This window comes from Triticum aestivum, chromosome 3A (genome assembly GCF_018294505.1).
Source record: "Triticum aestivum cultivar Chinese Spring chromosome 3A, IWGSC CS RefSeq v2.1, whole genome shotgun sequence".
NCBI classification, from domain to species: Eukaryota; Viridiplantae; Streptophyta; class Magnoliopsida; order Poales; family Poaceae; genus Triticum; species Triticum aestivum.
Genome location: NC_057800.1, coordinates 149,100,893 through 149,118,284, shown reverse-complemented (window position 1 = coordinate 149,118,284; position 17,392 = coordinate 149,100,893). Strand labels below are relative to the sequence as shown.

At 41.6% G+C, this 17,392-nt stretch overlaps 3 protein-coding genes across 3 annotated transcripts in view; 1 reads left to right on the top strand and 2 right to left on the bottom strand.

The window, feature by feature from the left end:
* Positions 1 to 300: 300 nt before the first annotated feature.
* Positions 301 to 3,088, top strand: LOC123060760 (3-methyl-2-oxobutanoate hydroxymethyltransferase 1, mitochondrial). Its single transcript, XM_044483597.1, has 5 exons — positions 301 to 788; positions 1,469 to 1,675; positions 1,776 to 1,922; positions 2,313 to 2,366; positions 2,463 to 3,088. The coding sequence occupies exons 1-5, from the start codon at positions 399 to 401 to the stop codon at positions 2,712 to 2,714; spliced, it is 1,050 nt and encodes a 349-aa protein (XP_044339532.1). The 5' UTR covers positions 301 to 398; the 3' UTR covers positions 2,715 to 3,088.
* A 29-nt stretch (positions 3,089 to 3,117) lies between these two features.
* Positions 3,118 to 11,522, bottom strand: LOC123060759 (uncharacterized). The gene is made up of 9 exons (XM_044483595.1): positions 11,140 to 11,522; positions 8,341 to 8,432; positions 7,565 to 7,644; positions 6,027 to 6,068; positions 5,826 to 5,953; positions 5,213 to 5,393; positions 4,949 to 5,127; positions 4,149 to 4,397; positions 3,118 to 3,903 (listed from the first exon to the last, which is right to left on the bottom strand). Exons 1-9 carry the CDS (start codon positions 11,505 to 11,507, stop codon positions 3,660 to 3,662), a joined length of 1,563 nt encoding a protein of 520 aa, XP_044339530.1. The 5' UTR covers positions 11,508 to 11,522; the 3' UTR covers positions 3,118 to 3,659.
* Positions 11,523 to 12,114: 592 nt separating this feature from the next.
* The window catches only part of LOC123060756 (GTPase Der), an 8,641-nt gene continuing 3,363 nt past the window's right edge, over positions 12,115 to 17,392 (bottom strand). Inside the window, exons 7-9 of the mRNA XM_044483592.1 lie at positions 14,761 to 14,940; positions 13,472 to 13,609; positions 12,115 to 13,063 (exon numbers count right to left, since the gene is read on the bottom strand). Of these exons, the coding sequence (XP_044339527.1) occupies positions 12,749 to 13,063; positions 13,472 to 13,609; positions 14,761 to 14,940 (633 nt within the window). The 3' untranslated portion in view covers positions 12,115 to 12,748. The remainder of the gene's footprint in view (positions 13,064 to 13,471; positions 13,610 to 14,760; positions 14,941 to 17,392) is intronic.

Sequence of the window (17,392 nt, the reverse complement as noted above, 5' to 3'; positions counted from 1 at the left end):
CGACGGGCCCGAGAAGAGGAGTAGGTGCACGCGCGCATCCGTCTTGTGTCCGCGCCAACACAAATCCAGCTTAAAATTGGGCCTGGAAAGGGTCGCCCGCGGACGAAAAACGGACGCACGTCCGTTTGAATCGGCACGTTGGGCCGTTATTTTTGTCCATGCCGATCCAAACAAACACGGACGGACGAAATGGTCGCTTCATTGGAGTTGCTTTAATTTCCCCTTGCAAAACACAGTACGACTGTACGACGCAAACCCTTGCACACGCACTCAGAACCTACCAAGCCCGGCCCCCAAAATTCTCGTTCTCAGTATCCAAAGACTCCCGTCGCTCTCGTGTCGCACCAACCAACCACACTCGAACGGGGATTCCCACTCGAACGCCGCCGCTTCGCACGATGGCGACGGGGCACGCCTTCCGGCGCCTGGCGCGGCGGATGCTGAGCAACGTGCCGGAGTCGACCGTCTACGGGGGCCCGCGGCCGCAGGAGGCGGCGGCGGCGCGGCGCGTGACGGTGACGACCCTCCGCGGGAAGCACCGCCGGGGGGAGCCCATCACCGTCGTCACCGCCTACGACTACCCGTCCGCCGTCCACGTCGACTCCGCGGGGATCGACGTCTGCCTCGTCGGCGACTCCGCCGCCATGGTCGTCCACGGCCACGACACCACCCTCCCCATCTCCCTCGACGTCATGCTCGAGCACTGCCGCGCCGTGGCGCGAGGCGCCTCGCGCCCGCTCCTCGTAGGCGACCTCTCCTTCGGTTGCTACGAGTCCTCTTCCACGCAGGTAGTAGTTCCCCACGGGCGTCCCTCCCATTCTCGTCCTCTCCGATTCGATCCGGTGGACATAGAAATTAAATTGCCATAATGCCGCCCGTTAGCAATTCCTTCTTTGCCACTGCTGGTGTGGTAGGTGTGACATGCTTTGTACTCCCCCTATTAACCTCTCCAGTTGCCATTTGCTGTCGTCAGTAAGGAATTGCTATGCTTGTTCGTGTGACGGCACTAATTTTGCATGTCCCGTAGAGTAGAGTTAGCTGTTCCCTGCTCTAAGGAGATTACCATTTTCCTTGATTGATTCCCTTCTGGTTTGTCACAACTCACAAAGCCTTACCCTTGAGTTCAGAAAACTGATGGTGCAACCTTTATGTGCTAATAAAGTTCAATTGATCGTTGATATTGTTGTCACAATGATCTATCTGTATTGTAGTTTTTTTTAAGCTAAAAAGGAGGTTCAGACTCGGTTTTATTTCTTAGTTGCAAATGCAGCTACATCACTACATCTCAAAATATATAAAATGATAACCCAACTCATGAGCATGCTGAATGCGATAGACATGAATATATGACGCATATCGTAGTGGAATGGTAATACGGTATCATGTGTCAAATGGTATCTACAACTTCAGTGTATAAGAGCTAGGCATTTTGGACTTGAGCTTTCATGTAATATACCTTTTCTTACAGGCTGTTGACTCTGCGGTGAGGGTGTTAAAAGAAGGTGGAATGGATGCAATCAAATTGGAAGGAGGAGCTCCATCTAGGATCAGTGCAGCTAAGGCTATTGTGGAGGCTGGAATTGCTGTCATGGGTCATGTTGGGCTTACGCCGCAGGCTATTAGTGTACTTGGTGGGTTTCGACCACAGGGGAAGACAGTTGATAGTGCTATAAAGGTGCCTAGTTTGTTTTTGCTGGCAATTTGGCTGTTAGCATGTATCATGACCTGTGGCTTGACATACATTTTGCTCCATGTTATTCTGCTTGTGTGTGCAGGTTGTAGAGACAGCAATCGCATTGCAAGAGGCTGGTTGCTTCTCGGTTGTGTTGGAGTGTGTGCCAGCTCCGGTGGCAGCAGCTGCAACATCAGCATTGAAAATCCCAACCATTGGCATCGGTGCTGGGCCATTCTGCAGTGGGCAGGTACAATTATTCTTCATGCTCTATCCATACACTGATTCTGATCTTGATTTTCAAGGAATCATAATTTTGTTAGTTGTATTTATTCTATCTATGTAAGCAATTCCTCATGGCATGCGCAATCTATGCTTCACTTTTTCCTTTGCGAAAAAATAGCAGTGTATGCTTGACTTTAGCACAGTAAGCACCTTTTCCCTGACAACTTGAACAATTTGTGCCGAAAGAAACCTAGTCAAATATGCCACTTGAATGCTGTGCATCCTCTTGGTCTTGCATATTTTGTTATCACCATGCAGAAGGAAAAAAGATATGTGTTTCCATGTATTCCAAAACCAGAGAATTGGCGTCTATGTTCATTCATGAAACCCTAATGTCAAGACATTTGTCATGCAGGTCTTGGTGTACCATGACTTGTTAGGGATGATGCAGCATCCACACCATGCCAAGGTAAACGCGGCCGTCCATTTCAGCGTTGCCCAGAAATTTTACCATGTTATGTGATTTGCGCCGAGCTCAAGTCTATACAATTTTCTCTGCCTGCAGGTGACACCAAAATTCTGCAAGCAATTCGGCAACGTCGGCAGTGTCATTAACAAGGCGCTATCAGACTACAAGCAAGAGGTGGAGACACGGTCTTTCCCTGGCCCCAGTCACACGCCCTATAAAATCACCGCCACAGATGTCGATGGCTTTGCGAATGCGCTGCAGAAGATGGGTTTGGGTGAGGCTGCGGACGCTGCGGCTGCCGCTGCTGAGAACTCGGAAAATGATGGAAAGCCAAGCGAAAACAGTTGATTTCAGTTAAATCTATTAATCAAGAGTACAAGACTGCAGGGCAGGGGTAAACTGAAAGCTGAAAGGCAAGTGTTGGCTAAATGCGTCTGATGCCAGGCGATTGCATGTATCGTCTGCCTTTGAATAAATATAAACAGCTGCTGTTGTACGTAGAGAAAACTTTCAATCTAGCAGCTGCTATTTAACTGTGACTTGAGATTTAGTTCAAGGGTGAAAGGGACTGTTGTTGTGAGCACCTTACACAAGGAGTGAGCTCTGTCAAACAAAATTAAATAAGCTGTCCAAGGGAGCCTCCGGCAATTTTCTGGCCAAGAACAACATAAATCAGTATGAGCTGTTTCAATCTATATATGTTCTTCCAGTTATCTGATTCATCGACCATTTCAAATACTCCCTCCATCAGGAAATAAGTGACGTTGTTTTAGTTTGGAATAAAATACAAATACACCGTATAATTCATGACCAACTCAGACCAACAAACTTCCTTACAGTAGTTTTTTTTTTTTTTTTGCGGGGATTCCTTACAGTAGTTTGTTGTGCATACAATGGCAGTAAGCGCTCAATATACATATACATGTGCATCGACAAGCATCCTTTGGCAGACCGTTTCTGTCAAATTCTGAGAAAGGAAACAGGAACATCTTGCAGAACCACCGCATGCCGGTGTGCGTCCTCAATCCTCATGTACTGTCAAAACCATGGGCAATCAATGCTTGCATCACCTAAATTTTTTACAAACATACATACGAGACCTCGTGCCGTTTGCAGCGCCATATGACACTCTGAAGTTAAATATTGACACGTTCAGCTAATTTTGTGAAGACATCAAGTATGCGCCAGGATCGACTGGATGAGTAGCTGAATCAGAAGCTCTTCATGAGAAGCATGGGGCGGTGCTCATACTTGTGCTTTGTGAGAATGAATCTCGTGTACCAAAAATGAATTTCATGTCGAGCTAAACTTTGTAATCCTGGAGTAATCACCAACGTTGGCAACAAACAGCGGATCTTTCTCATCGCCGAAGACCGTTTTTTCGCCTGCTTGCTCCAACTCTTTTGTCAAGTCATCCATTGTTTTCTTTAGGTTGGCTTTGCTCATTTGTCCCCCTTCGCTCATTGAGATGCCAACCATGGTGATTTTGGGTAGAAGAGGGTTTGCTTGCAAATCATTGTTCATGCTTGAATCATATCTGTGTATCAAACCAAGAGGACCCAAAAATAAGTAGACAGACAATACAGATAAATCCTAACCAAACAACAGTAGGATAAATTATCATTTTAAAACAGTTTTGCTCCAAAAATTTAAGCCACGTTTGGTCCAGTGTCAACTGACTTCATGTGAGATCAAGAGATACACCCCACAACACATGCTTTTCTGCATGACCATGAACGAGAAAGGGGGAAGACCGAAAGAGGATGCCGTTGAAGAACAAACCTTCTGGATCTGGAGTCATTTTCTTGCCGTTTGAACATTCTATCGTGCCCTGGCCATATATTAGAAAGTAGATTGCTAAATGGGAAGTGAGACCGGCCATGATCTCGGCTATTGTGTGTTCTGTGGTTGCCGCTATCAATGTTTGACTCCAAAGTTTGAGACTGCTGATCAGTTGGGCAGCAGTCAGCATCCTTAGAGGCAGTTGAAGTATTACTGGAGGTAGCAATCCTGTCAACTGAAACTGCTGTCCTGGAAGGTTGAACAAAATATAGATGTTAGTAGTTCAAAATGAAGGCAATGCAAAGGCTATAATGGACACTAATCAAATAGCTTATGCTATTACTGATACAACAAAGAGATGGATTTTGCTTGTTCAATAGTTTCAAAAGTTCCTATTTGTAGCTCTCCAAAAGATAAGTTTGACTTCCACCCTTGAGGCCAGATAATCGAATATCTTATACTCCCTCTGGATGTATCTAGACACGACAAATCTAAGACAAGTAATTTGGGACGGAGGTAATATTACAATAACAGCCTCTAAATGAACCTAGAGGTTTGGCATTTTAACAATTTATACTACGTATGGCCATCAAGCTATCAAGTTATGATACTATACTTATTTAAATATGCAAAATTAGGTCATGCACACTTAAATGCAATCCAAATCCGGAAAGCCTCTAAATACAAATTAACAACTTCGGTAGTTAGTCTCCCTCCATAAGTCACTACAGAAGAAGGAACAATTCTACAAAAATTGAGAGAAGAAATAGGCTAATATAAGCGTGGTATTGCATCGGTACCTTTCTTCAAATGAATCAACAACATAAGGAAAATGTGGTTGTATGCCAGTAGCTCTTCTGAGCCACTTATTTCCTAAAAGTAATCTATCAACAACATCAAGACACTGGATCTCAGCTGCTTTTGTTACAACACTTAATGGTATTCCAGCTGGACCAATCTCATTCATCAATTCTTGCATCTGCATAATAGTTACTCAAAATATGAGGCCAACAGTCTAAAAATAGGAATTTAAATATTTTCTATGCATTGAATGATCATAGTACCTCTGGGGGCTCAAGCAAGCTGTCCGCACTTTCTTCAAGTATTTCTGATGTTAAACTATCATCAACAATATCTCTTCTACGTTGTATATGGCGGTTTTGAATCATTGAATGAAAATGCTGATCCATTGAAGCTTCGAGAATATTGTCCAACAAGTTTTTATCAAAAAAGTATGGTGAATACCTGAACTCATGAGCAGTGAAATTCATGTTATGCTTTCATGAAATATTTAAGACATGACAATCTCCTATTTTCTGCTGGCATAGGCAGAAGCATCTAGTATGCACAAGAATCAACATAAATAACATATGAAACATCATAGCAGAGTCTAAGAGCACGCGTAAATGGACCATATGCAGATAATCCAACCTAATTGACATTTGACAGGAACCAAGGATATCATGCAGAAAAGGGAAATTGTTAAACAGAAGCATACTTGACAAAAAAACGAATTAACTAAAAAAAGGAAGCAAATGTAAATCTGAAAGGTGGATCTCCAGAGTAGCATTTGACAGGAACCTGACAAAATAGTGGGGGAATGATCAAAATAGTGGGGGAATGATCAAAATAGTGGGGGAATGATCAATGGAGAATAATAAAGAATTTAATCCATACCATCTAATTCCATCATTTGTTGCCACTGCAATATTCAAATTTTGAGCACTAAAAACAGGAACACCAGCAAGTTTTTTCCTTCTGCCCCTTTGTGGGATTGACTTTAAGAGCTTATTAGCAGCTTTGACCTAAAAGGAGAAGAAAATTAGTTTCTGTTCACATGTTAAGTTATTTGCAAAACTGAAATATTTAAGCACAAACCTGCTTCTCGTTTGGAACAAACTGGAACATGTGAGGCTTTTCCTGCAAAACAACAATTTTCCTGAATACATTGAACGCAACATGCCATATGTATAATGCTTAAAGGTAAAAAAAGAAGGTATATCGAAGGAGATTCTCTTCAACTTTTCACACCTTGTATTGTGTATATGTATTGGGCCATAACAATACACCAAGCATAGTGCATAACATTTACAAATATGGTGTCTGGCCTCACTCCCAACAAAGAAGAGAGGCTCTGAGGCTAATTGGAACTTCGTTAATTATTGACCCTAAAAGATGAGTGCATGCTTGTCCTTTATATAGAACAGCTAACTTGATACACAAATCGGACAACAACAGAAACTCTTGACTATATTCCTAAATCCTAATTTAATTGGACTCTACTTAATTTTAACTTTTAAAGGAGAATCCATATCCAACATGGACACTTGAGCTCTTTCTACTTTATCCTACACCTTCACAAATATGCACGTACAAGCCTATTACTGCTACCAGCTTGCTGCACAGCAACTGCAGCCAAGACACGTGCAGATAATGCAGTTTTTCAATGCCAGTACTATCAAAGCAGGCTATAAACTTAATGTTCAATAAAGAAAAAGTTGAGCTTGACATGAACTATTGGAACATTCAACTGTAGAGTACAAATATTGTTATGCTGCGCAACAAATGAATAGACATTCTCAAAGAGCAAACTGGAATTAAATAGCCAAATAGCATCTGGAAATACAAAAACACTTTTTCAAATGGTGATCTGCAGTATGGATAGTGTCAATGTGGTATATTTCAAACCACGGCCAGTTGGTGTCAGTACTCGTAAAAAACATATGCCATAGCGTATGCATCCATGTTGAGAAGTAAGGAAAGAATCTGGTGTGGAAACTTAGACCTCCTTTGGTTTGTAGGAATCTTATAGGAATTTCATAGGATAGGATTTTCAAATGAAAAATTCCTATGGAGCCCTTTGGTTTGTAGGAATGGATTCCTAATCCTATGTAGGATAGGGTCCAATCCTTCACATTTCAAAGGGAAAAAAACATTAGCCTAGACTCAATGGAAAAATTCCTATCCTATGCATCAAATGGCATCTCTTTCTTTATAGGAATTGAGATGCATGTCATCTCACTTCCTATGAAGTTCCTATTCCTATAATATTCCTATCCTATGAACCAAAGGAGGCCTTAGGAGTTAGAAGTTAAAATTTATATTAACATAAGCACCTACACTTATGATCACTTCAAAGATCCATGGAAGCTAATTTGGAAGTGTTTTTCCAATACATGATGTAATAACCGCATATTTTATTACTGACCAAACACATCGCAATATCATGTAGCAAATGGAAATTTAAACCTACTGGGTTATGCTATCCAGATAGAGTAGCATACTATGAAGAAGTACTAGATTTGAAGTGCTCAGCAACCAAACTTGTTGAAAACAAATTCATGCATAATAGTATAATATCAGTGTGATATTGAATCGCATAAATATCACAAGAGCAATTTCTTGTTGCCATATACCTTGAAATGTTCATACGCTACATCAAGGCGACAAGCCCCCACCATACCACTTGGGACATTTAGCCGCTTAACATAGGATACTGAAGAGGTTGAAGTGGGTTAGCTTAAAGGATTTCTCTGAAATAACTGAATATTTGAAGAACTGAATTGTGTAAAATCCAGAATTCACTATCAGGCATAATATGTATCATTAATGGAAGGAAATATTGCTTAGCAACAGTGTTATTTGTATTTTGTAGACATAAGAAATCCAAGCTTGCAATGAGCATAGAACTCAATACATGATACTGACAATAAGACTCAAAGAAATGCATGATAATAAGACTCCGAGAAATGCTTTTACCATGCCCAACAGGCAATCCTAAACCTTCTATTTTGTGAGCCAGCAACTGTCCACTTGAGCATCCGGTGCACAACTTCTGGTGTCTCTATGTGGGCGTGGGTGGGTGTGGGGGGCTATGCTCAGGTTTGGGTTCAGGAAAAACTAGAAACACAGAACTACCCATCAGCTCAGAATACTTCTTAGCTTTCTTGGGCCTGACTAAAGGAAGCTGGCAAGACGGGGAGGACTGTGACACCTTGTCACTCTCATCTAAATGCCAGGCTGCCAAAATATTCTGAGGTTTTGTACAGAAGAATGCTCTGTGGCTGTAATGTAGCCAAAAGATTTAATAATATAAAGAAAAATAAAAGAACTTGGTGCACCAATTAAATCATTATTAAATTCACAATGCATCCAGCAGATAAAGAAAAGAAAATATTTATAAAGAGAATACCTGAATCATTCAGATCCATAAAAAACCTAAACACTGGATCATTGTCACTCTTCTTCAATGGTGACAATATCCTTTTAAACCATGTAGGAGTCCTGAAAAATATTGTTTCGAAAACAGAAAACGAGCAACCAAAATATTATTACAACTATTACATAATTATATGCTGCAGGCAACAGTGAAAATTATGCCATTTGAAGTAACAAATGAGTAATCTAACCCATCAAAGTATTTAAATTATAAAAGTATAGTACACTTCTTTAGTCCCCCAAGTACAGACAAACTCCTTTAAAATCTATAATGACAAATAGACACCACTTACAATAAATGGATATGCTTCCTCAAGCATACATTAATAAGTTATGTGCAGCAAACAGTGGTGCTGTATGTACTTAAAACAATGATTACACTGCACGAATTTATATGAATGCACAATCGAGTATGTCATGTATACCAACCAACCTGTAAAGCAAAAGAGCCGTGAATATGATCTCTAGAGAAAACAAAACTACACAAGACCCAGTGACAGCTTTGATAGATTTGATCAAGAGGTGTGCTTTGGTACACCCACAGGACGACGAGCTTGTGTCGGTCAGGTAGTGCATGAATGATCGCTAGAATGGGTATGCATGGTCCACTTGATCGAGGGTGTGACTGCCCCTCCCGGCTTGTCCCAACCGGCACACAGCCTCCTCCCCTTACTCGCATGGCAGCACACTTTCTTCGGACATCATCCTCGGTGAAGTCTGTTTCTCATGTTCATCACTGTTTCACTCGCGATATGGATGGCATGACCTAACGCTAGAGGAGGAAGAAGAAGGTGCGGATTCCATGGGCGCTACTGCTCCACGTCACACCACGTATTACACTTGTAATTTAAGTGACCACCATCGATACAAAACAACAACTGTTTCTCATGTTCATCACTGTTTCACTCGCGATATGGATGGCATGACCTAACGCTAGAGGAGGAAGAAGAAGGTGCGGATTCCATGGGCGCTACTGCTCCACGTCACACCACGTATTACACTTGTAATTTAAGTGACCACCATCGGTACAAAACAACAACAAAGCCTTTAGTCCCAAACAAGTTGGGTTAGGCTAGAGGTGAAACCCATAAGATCTCGCGACCAACTCATTGCTCTGGCACATGGATACCAAGCTTCCACACACCCCTGTCCATAGCTAGTTCTCTGGTGAATGGTGATACTCCAATCCTTCAAGTCTCTCTTAACGGACTCCTCCCATGTCAGATTCGGTCTACCCCGGCCTCTCTTGACATTCTCCGCACGCTTTAGCCGCCCGCTATGCACTGGAACTTCTTGGCGAAATTTGTACTTTTCTAGAAGAGAATCAAAATATTCACATAGACATATGTGGTTACAATATTAGTGAAACTGTATCGGGTTATGATGTAGGGTAGCATATATGGTTCGATCTTGTGGCCTGACAGGGAACACTAGATAGCCTAGTAGAACATAGCATGATTCTTCAGTGCCCTATATTAACGACGAGTTTCGTGCGATTTGCAGAGGATGCTGTAATAAGAAGGATTGCAAAAACAGATAGGGCATGTTTTATTTTATTTGTGAATCAAGGAGCTTTATTAATCACTAAGAAGGATTACAATCATACTGTAAAACATCAGTAAGAAAAGCAGGAATGAAGTTTATAGGGCGTGTAAAGCTCTACTGGTGGGGAGCAGCATGACATCTAAATTTGAGAATAGTTTCATACTTAAACCATACTTGAACCATACCCGTACATGTATCTCTCAAAACTATACTTGAACCACACCCGTTTAATGCCATTTTCAGCCCAACCAAAACTAAACCCTCTATTTTTTTTTCACCCAAACCAATTTAAACCCAATACATAACCATGGGTTTAAACCCAATAATAACTATGGGTTTGCTTCAATGTATATATGATTGCACAAATTGACATGTTAAGAAGCAAATGACATAGAAAAGGCATAAGTGCATCTACAACAGTTTGGGAACAAAGTTATCGTTGAGATACATTCAACACACAGCAAGAGTCAAAAAGACAATGCCCACGACCGAAAAGCTCACTGACAAGTGTATTAAAACTAGTTGCTTAGCTAAAGCACAAGCAAACACATTCGATTTGCATGTGGTGTTTCCCCATAATACGGAATTACATAGTGCATCACAGCATGTACGCGGATCAAAGATACTCGTTGCCGATGCGTCCTTGCTTATTGCACATAACCAATGCTCAGAAACCGGTTTGGACCCACAGTTTACAACCGTTAATAACCAAATTGTTTAAGCCCATAACCAACTATACCCAAATTGGTTTCTTCACATACCCAAACCAAAACCAAACTAAAAAAGATTCAACCCAATAAAACCTGAACCAATCAAACCCAAAGTAAGAACCGAACCGTTTCACCCAGTTTTTTAGTAACCATTCTCAGGTTTAAAGATGTCCTAGGTGACAAATATGCTGAAACCTGAAGTAGAGCCGCAACACTCCCTCATTGCTAGGTAGATTCGCAAATTGTATCAAAATCACGAAATATTTGATGGTACAGATATTAGCTCAGTTGGTTGCATACTTCCGCGAGGATTGTCCAACACAGCTACACTAAACGTGTAATTTCCAGCACACACTTGAAAAGGCAGCTAAAGCCTGACACATTCCCCCTCGATCCCCACTCAGCCAAAAGCGAAATCTCGTCTATGCTACCGAAAGTCCCAAGCGTGGGGTATGCCATATTGCCATCACGAACTAGAGCTGCACGGAAAGCAGCAGCAGCTGAGAAGGGAAGGGTACCTGTCGGCGATGAAGTGCCGGAGGTCGAAGCGTTTGGTGACGGCCATGAGGCCGTTCCCGGAGGGGTCAAGCATGGTGAACACCTGCCCCACGAACGCGGGCCCCCCGCTCCCGCCAACCTTAATCCCTCCTGCCGCCCCCTTCCCGCCGCCGACCGCCGCCGGGCCGGCCATCAGCCGCTGCGGCTGCGGCCTGAGATTGGGCGCGGACGAGGAAGAGGAAGAGGAGGGGGCGGCGGAGGCCGGGGAGACGGGGAGGAGGGGTGGGGCGGCGAGGTGCGGGGCCGGAGACGAGGAAGATGGAGAGGAGGTGGGAGGGGGGTTGGAGGTGAGGGAGCAGTGGAAGGGGTTGGAGGAGGAGCTTGGCATATGGTGATGGACTGATGGTGGTGGCGCGGTTAGTTTTTTTTCCCGAGGCGGCTTGGAGGGAGGTGCGGCGTGTCGTTCAACTTTGGGCTTGGAATCTGGCCGGATGGGATGGATATGCGTTGCGTACTTGCGTCTCACCTTCGCCTTGGCCTCCGCGCGCACGGCGTGCGGCGTGCCGGGTTGCGTTGCGTTGCGTTCGGCACCGCGCGCTTTTATCTCGTGCAACTGACTCGTGGTGTCACGTTATTCTCCCCCGCCAACCGTGTTGCAGCAAAGCAATCTCGTAAAGAACTCTAAGTTCAAAAAAAAAATCGTAAAGAACTTGGTAGTGAAAGTCCAGGCCATTGATGACAGATTGATACTAAAGTTAGTACAAAGTTAAAGACACTTATTTTGGGATAGAGAGAGTAGTACCATAGAGTACTGCATATCAACCACAATCACCGTTGATCACAGAAACAAAATGCAGGTGAATAAAAATAGCCGTAAAACCATACTGCGAAAGCGCCATTCGAATTTTGGAACTGATACTTGAGTTAATTTCAAAAGAAATGGCGGTAGTTCACAGAATCGAGTTCAAGAAATACAAAGGAAATAACAGACGAGCTTTACAAAGATTTGTCCATCTCAAAAACAACGTTGTCAGGTCAGGTCGGGAACTTCTACAGCAAGAGTACATTAACCATTATGTAAACACCCCCCGCAAAAAAAAAACATTATGTAAACACATCTAACTCGTAGTTTGGCCATGATCCGCAACATTTCATACTTGTCGGAGCATTCTCTTATTTATATAGGAGAATACAAGAAGGGAAATGGACATGTCTTTGTCCGATAAATTTACAAGAACCTCGACGCTCCAAGATACCAACCACCTGTTTCTCTACCATAATATTGAGAAGTTCTGTCTTCAACCTTAACCACGGGTGTTTGGAGCTCAGCTCTTCCCAATGCTACGAGAAAATGCCCTATTTGCAAATTGAAAATGCTGAGCTTGCTTCTTGCAGTGATCCTCACTTTTAAATGTTGATCACTTCAAGCCCCCTTTCTTCTGTCCACATGCTGTGCTTGGTAGGCGGCAGCTTTCTGTTTCCTCTGCTAGTCTGTATAATGACAGGGATTTCCTCTGCATCTTTAACTCCAACGGAAGTATGCAGGTCATGACTAATGACTTCCTTATGAATGGTACACAAATACCAGGTCCTCTGAGAATCGGGAGGTGCTTTGGTGACATTGTAAAATCATGTCTGAGTGGGATCAGGCACTTCTGTTCTTTTGTCTGTTTTCATCCTTTTTATAGTAGATCCTCTTTTCTTGATATTGCTCTTGAAAGACGACACTTTTCTTGGAATAGAACGCTGCAGGATCCGGATTGGTATTCCCCCGATGTTGAAATCTTCCTTGAGAGATCTTGTCAAGAACCTGATATCTGTATCAGATAGTTCAGTCTTCCCACTCATAAAGGCGACAAATGTTGGTGGCCGCGCTTTCACCTGAGTGAAATACTTCACTTTGGGCTGTGTGGCTGAATCTTTCCATGAATGTCTACTCATAACCTGTCAGAGGGAATTGGAGGTAACAGTCGAAGTAATGTAAGTGTCTGTGACATGAATGAACTCAGCAGTCACAAATATATACTGTACATGATAAAGTAGCAGGCTCAAAGCACATGAATGATAGATAACCAAACATTTCAAATAAGAACTATTCCTAAAACAGTAAACTGAGACATAGTATCATAGATGGCTTAGATCAACCACTAAAAATCGCTAATAATTGCCAAGACACCCCCGAAAATCATTCTACTCTGCACTCGTGCAATTCCACCTAGTTATCTGTATCATTCTAGATTGAATATAATGTTCAAGACTTACGATCTTACTGTTCTACTTTAATGGTTGTTCCTACTAGGCACACACCATAATATGCAAATTAAGTAACAGTAATGCAAGCAGGATGCTTACCTTACGTAACCAGCGGTTCAGGCGTGAAGTTGACAATCTAAAACACCATTTCTCATAAGTTTCTATAACATGGTGCATAACAGCAACCCGCCCCCTGCCCTCCATTGCTGACACAAACACAACTGGTATTCCTGTAACCTGTCAAGACAAACAAGATTAAAAGACTTCAGATCTGCTGTTGCCGTCAGAAAATGTGAAGCAAATTAAAAGTTCCGCAATGTGGTTGATCCCTCTTTTTGGTGAGAGGGCTTTAATTTTTCAATTTATACACAGGCTTTAGAAAAGTAAACATTCTTGCTATTGATGTGTCCTTTGATGCAGAGGCTGTACACTTGTATGGGTAGACTAGGTCGGGAGAGCATATGCAGATGATAATTTTATTACCGCTTGAACTAAAAGATTACATACAGAACTCTTAGTGCTACTGAACATGGACCTAAAACAGTCTAAGGTTCGGTTTTTCGACATACTCTGAATCCCTCCTTGTCTCTTCCACCAACTCTAGACTCAGACTGCTATAACCCTACTAGGACTTGGCAGCATGACTTCCTGCCGGAAAAAGCTCTTGCGTCTCTGCATACAAGTCCAACTGGACTTGGTAACCAACTGTTGGCCCCAATAAGAATTGACAGCAGATATTACTATTAAAAGATATTCCACACATTATTGAAACACACATGGTAAGTAGTGGAATTTAGACTCAGCATTTGCAGTAGTGGAGCACTGTCAAAAGATAAGCAGTTTTGTGACTATGACCTCAGTCTCTATACTCAAAAACAAAGTAAGGCATCTACATGTGTGATAACCAACCAAATATCAATTTCATCAGAAAGAAAGCAGCTCATCATAAATTTTGTGACTGAGTTAATGAATAAAGAGTTAGAAAGCTATCCAGAACAACTGTGATGTGTTCAAATAACAAAAATTGAGAAAAGGAAGGTTAAGTTAATCAGAAATGAAAGGCTCCAAACAACTTGTTTTTTCTGGATCAACGAGGAGCGCCACCTATAGACTATAATTACCAATTACTAAATCTTTGAAGGGAATCTTCTGTAGACTTATTTTTATCAAGGAACACCTCCTATAGACTAGTTACCATTTACTACCAGTATTGATGTTACGAGTATCATATTCTGTTATATAGAAACAATAGTATAGCCATAGTGATCGATAATCATAAGTATTTTTTCAATGTCGAAGACAAGTACTCCCTAGTGATCTAAACGCTCTTATATTTCTTTACGGAGGAAGTATGTTACAAACTAATAACAAAACAATTAGAAACAAACCTGAGGAATAACTGTCTGGATTTCTTTAGGAACAGCCTCCATCACTTTTTCTAACAACCGTTGGTTTTCTCTAAGGAGATCCATTTTGTTGACAACCACAACAAGTCCACGGCCTTCTTCGATTGCTTGCCGTGCTATCATAACTTCCTGATGATCCACGCTACTTTTTGACTTTGCGATCTACATATCCATACAGCTTTATCATGTTGTTGTACACACATTACAATTAAAATTGCATTTAACATGCATGACGACATACGAGATTTGAGGTGGACACACGGAATGTTGCTTCTAGTGCAAACTAATTTGTGCATGGGACTGACAGTAGAGCACTGACCTTGTTAACCATAGCAAGGAATTGGTTAAGTACTATATGAATATATTTATATATATATATATATATATATATATATATATATAGGAAAAATCCATTCTACCATTAGGTGGTAGTTACCCCTGCCTTGATTGCCGTCGGATTGCATCAGATCTGTAGATTTCTTAACGGGTCGTGGGCACGAAAGAATCGGATATTTTTCTACCCGTTCGTGAGTGCTATCGCTAACCTTCCGATTTTCCTGGCGCTAGACTGGACCCATATAAAATAGGATCGTACCAATCTCATCTAAAAGATCTTCTCTTTCTCTCTCCTTTTATCTAATCTCAATTCACGGCTCTGCGCTGAAATCAAAAGCTATCCCAAGAAATTAGACCGGCTGTAGCGATTACAAATTGCAAAAGGAGGTATGCAACGTGAACTACTTCCCGTGATTTCCATGCGTCTACAATGGATTTGATATTTTGATCCAGATTTCTAGGCACATGTACATCAATATAACCATTGATTCTTTTGCACAGCCATTGACGTCCGCCGAGTCTCCTTTCCTGCACGCAGTTATTCCTCCCAATCATGCGATTGTTCGTCGGCGTTTCAAGACCTGCACGAAGGCTAGCCTGTCGGGTGCGGCGGCAACGATCGACAACCACATAACTGCTCCAGTGCTGCAGCGGAGACAACGATGAACTGTGGCTGATGCATGCGACTGATACGTGCTCTGGCGCAACGTGGCCAAATACAACATATGTATCGAAGTACATCGCCGACAGATGACTGCCCCGGCGCGTCGGCGGCAACAACGTACTTATGAGAACATGGTTCACACATGGATGTGGCACAATCGTGTTAAGTCCGTGTGATGGATGCATGACATCACGCATGCAGCAAATATATGTAAATCATATACTATGGCTCATTGGCTGTATAAAAGTACTTATTTTTCTTTTTGTATAAACATACTCTGTTGTATGCATGGCATTCTCCATTCTCCTTTCAAGCAGAAGTATATAAACTACATACTCCTTTCAAGTTGAAGTATGTAAACTCCATACTCCCTTGCTGAAAATACGTTACTTTATACGTGCCTCGAATTAAGTAGTGACACGCACTCCTGTTTAAAAAATTATATGACATATACTCCATCTCGAATTATACTCCATACTACAACTACTACACGTATACCACCTTTTGGAATTTGGAGTATACATACAACTTTTTGTGCATGGTACTGAACACGCATGCTATGGACATTTTTTTCAAATGCAGATGCTACGGACATATTTATGTCATAATCTTTACAAAATTTCATACTTTAATGTTTATTGGCAATGAGATTACGTAAATGCTAAAATATGTCTATATACTACATCCTTTGAAGTAAACATACTCTTTCATCGGGTGCAGAAAATTACCGTCATATTGCCCGAAAAAAAAATAGAGCCAGCATGCTCTTATCATATTTATATATACTACATACTCTCTTTTTTGCGGGTGATATATACTACATACTCCTTTTCTTTGCGGGAATATACTACATACTCAAAGCTATATATACTCCATACTTAAAGGTATATACTCCATAATTTACCCAGAAGTATTTCACCATACTCTTATTTTCCAGGGAATTTCACCATACTCCATGCGCATACTAATTAATTATTCTCAAAGAAGATTCTAAAAAAACTCAAGGAACACGCTCACAGCGAGCACTTATCCATTCAACGGACCGGCCAATTAGCTAGCAGGTTGTTGAACCGAGACACGTTGCCTAACTAACACATCTACCAGTTGCACGTTATTGGATCTTTTTAGTATCCACTAACCCATTTGGTTCGGTGGTACGATGGGACACGTGGAATGGAATTAGCTAGGTGGTAACTACCACTACTTGTAGATAAAATTTATACATACTTAAAGGTATATATATATATATATCCTCCGCGAGAAAAGTACTATATATATTATATGATACGGGGACTAGTACTAGATGATCAAATTTACACATAGTTAAATCAAGAGATACTTCTGTACTCTCGCTAAAAGTGGAAAACACAAACTGTAAAGCACACAGATTATCTGATTTAAAGCAACCATTACTCTGCTAATATCAGTGCTGACTAAAGATTTGTGAAATCCATAGCAGAACATGTGTAAAATGGTTAATGGCAAATGCAGTGCAATGTGGTTTGTACTCTTTAGACTTAGAAGAAAATTAATGCAAACAAAATTGCAAGAAAAATCAGTGCAATTATCTAAACCAACAGAGAACAGACAAATCATGTATTATAGAGAATTCAG